General features: G+C 70.3%; 1 protein-coding gene across 1 annotated transcript in view; it reads left to right on the top strand.

Moving 5' to 3' along the window:
- The window catches only part of FKBP8 (FKBP prolyl isomerase 8), a 4245-nt gene extending 839 nt beyond the window's left edge, over window positions 1-3406 (top strand). Inside the window, 5 exon segments of the mRNA XM_035313166.1 lie at window positions 50-319; window positions 394-566; window positions 656-733; window positions 2744-2881; window positions 3278-3406. Coding sequence (XP_035169057.1) covers window positions 50-319; window positions 394-566; window positions 656-733; window positions 2744-2881; window positions 3278-3364 — 746 coding nt within the window. The 3' untranslated portion in view covers window positions 3365-3406.
- The last annotated feature ends 152 nt before the right edge of the window (window positions 3407-3558 follow it).

The following is a 3558-nucleotide window of genomic DNA, read 5'->3' on the forward strand; positions in this document are numbered from 1 at the left end:
CCCCCCCCCCCCCCCCCACGGCTCCCCGGGCTCCGATTTCCCCTCGGAGCGGTGGAGGTGGCGGCAGGCAGGCAGGGCTGAGCGCGCCCTCGCGCCCGCAGGAGCCCGGACATCCCACCCAACGCCGCCCTCACGCTGGAGGTGGAGCTGCTGGAGGCTCGGGACGGCCCCGACCTGGAGCTGCTGAGCGGGAAGGAGAAGGTCGGGCTGGCCAACCGCAAGCGGGAGCGCGGCAACTTCTACTACCAGCAGGCAGACTACGTGCTGGCCATCAACTCCTACGACATCGCGCTCAAGGTCATCGGCTCCAGCTCCAAAGGTATCCGCCGCCGCCGCGGGTGGGGGCTGCGGGCGCCGCCTCCCCGCTGCAGCCCACCTCCGGGGTCTCCGCAGTTGATTTCAGCCCGGAGGAGGAAGCCGAGCTGCTGGAGGTGAAGGTGAAATGCCTCAACAACCTGGCAGCCTCGCAGCTCAAACTGGACCACTACGAGGCAGCCCTCAAGTCCTGTAACCTGGTGCTGGAGCACCAGCCGGGGAACATCAAGGCCTTGTTCCGAAAAGGCAAGGTGAGGCGCTGAAGGCGAGGGGCTGCCGTCCCTCCTCTGGGACCAGGGACACGCCTGAGCCGCCCCGCTCAACCCCACCTCGCTTCCAGGTGCTGGCCCAGCAGGGCGAGTACAGGGAGGCCATCCCCATCCTAAAAGCAGCTCTCAAGCTGGAGCCTTCAAACAAGGTAAGCTGCCGGGCGGCCCCGGGACGCTGTGCTCCTGGCCGGGGTCCCCCGCGCCGGGCTGGGACCCCACGAATGTCAGCAGAGCGGGGTTTGGGGGGAGCTGTGGGGTGACGCCCCACGTGCCTTATCTCGGGCGTTGCGAGGCTCCTCGGCGCCCTTTGGTCCGGCTGTCAGCAGAGCTCTCTGCCAGCCCCGCGTCGCCTGGCTTTTTCCCCGGTGGCTTGTGCCATCGCCGCGGGGCGGGAGGCAGCACCAGGTCCCTGCCGGCTCGCTCAGCAGCCCCGAGCGTGATTCACTGGGCGGTCTCCCCCCCCCCCCAAAAAAAAAAAACAAACAACCACAAAGCACCCCAGACCTCAGTCGGGAGCAGAGGCCGGGGCGATCTGCGGGTCAGGAATTTCCTGCCGGTTAATGATCAGCTGCAGGGCTGGAGCCTCGGGGAAATCAGACGCCGTGCCAGCGTCGGGAAGCGGCCCCAGCAGGAGCGGCAGGGGAAGGCGCTGCCCGCGGCAGGGGGCTGCGCTCTCGCGTTGGCCCTTTGGGGTTTTTTCCACCTCTTCCCCGAGGTTTTTTCGGCAGAAGTCGCGGCGAGCCTCGTGTTCCCCGCTGCACGGAGCTCGCGGGGAGGATGGGGCGCTCGGTGGCCTCGCGGCGCCCGGGGTCTCGCGGTCTGAGAGCCCCTGCGGGGTGGGACGGGCGGGTCTCGGACAGCCCCGTAGCGGTCAGGGCACGGTGGGCAGCCTGGGAGGGGCGAGCGAGCGGCGCTGGGTTCCCCCGGCTCATCGCCGCTGGCAGGGCTGCAGCTCCCCGGCCCGTCCGGGTGAAGCTTTTAATTGAAAAGGGGCAGAAATCGAAACGCCCGGCGGTGACGGGCGAAACCCCGAGCGCAGCAAATTGCCGGCATCTCCAGCCGGGGTTCCCGGGGAGGTGGCGGCCCCAGCCAGCGGCGTTAAACGCGCCGCTGAGTCACGGGCTACCGGCGGCGAAAACAGCCTCGAGAAGCGCTCGGCTCCACCTGCCCTCGGACGAGGAAACCTGGCTAAAAAAAAAACCTCGCGACCGGCACGGAACCTCAGCGCTCCGAACCCCTCGGGGACGCCCCGTTCCCGGAGGAGGCGCCGACGGCGGTCCCGTCGCTCGTGCCCCAAACCCGCCGAGCTCCGGCGGCGCCCGGGTGCTCCGGCGATGCCCTGAGCTGGCACCGGCGTTTTGCGGAGAGGCGCCGGAGCCGCCCGGAGCGCCGCGTCCCCAGCAGAGGGCACAGCACGGCCGTGGCACCGGAGCCGCCGCCGCATCCCTGCTGCCACCGCGGGCTCGGGGCCAGCCTCGGTCCCCTGGCGCCGCGTGGGGAGCAGGACCCGGAGCCGTCGGACGCCGGCTCTCCTGCGGCGGGGTGAGCGGTGCCGGTGGCGCTGAGCTCCGTGTACGGGGGGGGCAGGTTTGGCTGCAGATCCCCCCCCCCGAGCCCAGCCACGGCCGGGCAGGCACCGACACGCTCGCCGGGGTTTTGCCCCCATCCGGCTTCAGCCCAGGCCGGGTTTAAGGCTGTTTTCCCAGCCTGCTTCCAGACAAAAATGTGGGAGAGCTCTGGCTCGTCTGTCCCCGAGGCAGAAACTTTTCTGCCTCAATTAAAGGGGAAAATTGGGGAAAAAAGGGGAAAAGCCCCGGGCTCCGCTCGCTGCTGCCAGAAGGGGACAGGCTGCCAGAGGGGGCGGCTTCGGTGGCCGGGAGGGATGGGGACGCTCTCGGAGCCGGGTTTGGGGAGGAAAAGGGGAATTTCCAGCCCCCAAACCCGGCTCTGGCTGGGCAACGAAGGTGCTGAAGGACCCGAGCGGGCAGGGCACCGCGACTGGTGGCAGCTGGTGCAGCTCAGCGCGGGGGAACAGGGCAGGATTGGGCCATCGGCACCCTCTGAGCTGCCGCGTGGCCAGGGCTGCCGGGACCCCCCGCGATCCCTGCCCCGCGGCACCGATCACCCCCCAGCTCTGCGCTCTTCCCCCCCCCCCCCAGACCATCCACGCCGAGCTCTCCAAGCTGGTGAAGAAGCACGCGGACCAGAGGACGGTGGAGACGGAGATGTACAGGAAGATGCTCGGCAACCCCAGCGCCGGCAGCGCCCCGGTCAAGTGCAAAGACAAGCTGCCCTGGGTAAGGGCCGGTGCTGGCGTACCCGGGGGTGGCAGGGGGAAAACAGCAGAGCCTTGGGGCCACCCGAGGGTGGGGAGCACCGGGAGCGGGCTGGGGGGTGAGGGGGGGGGGCTGCTGCTGTGAGCCACCCGTGGCCGGGGAGGCCAGCACGTCGCCAGCCGGGCCAGGAAAACGCTGATAGCGGCGGCGGCGCTGCCAGCTTGGAGGCTCTGGACTTTGCTCCCAGCTGCCGCCGCGTTTCGGGAGCCCGCTGGCCGCCCGGCGGCTGGGAAGCACCGGGGCACACGGCGGGCAGAGGCCAGGCAGCAGTCGCCCTTTTCGGGGCTGCGTTCTCCGGGCTGCGCGGGGCGGGAGCCGTGCGAGGCCCCCGTGCCAGCGCCGCTGTCCCCTCCTCAGTCCATCCCCTGGAAGTGGCTCTTCGGTGCGACAGCCATCGCGCTCGGCGGCGTGGCCCTGTCCGTGGTCATCGCGGCGAGGAACTGAGGACGGCGGCGGGGAGGCCCCGGCGCTGCCTCGCTCCTTCCCAAAGGAGGGGGGGGGCGGGGGTCCGCGGGCTTGCGGTCCGGATGCTCCCCCTGGGCGGAGGTGCCACGTTTTTTTCTCCCCCCACCCCCAAATCCCATCCCGAGCGTCACCCAGCACCCCCGTCCGGTTCCTACGGGGATGGAGCCCCCCCC

Source organism: Oxyura jamaicensis (assembly GCF_011077185.1).
Source record: "Oxyura jamaicensis isolate SHBP4307 breed ruddy duck chromosome 28 unlocalized genomic scaffold, BPBGC_Ojam_1.0 oxy28_random_OJ72719, whole genome shotgun sequence".
NCBI classification, from domain to species: Eukaryota; Metazoa; Chordata; class Aves; order Anseriformes; family Anatidae; genus Oxyura; species Oxyura jamaicensis.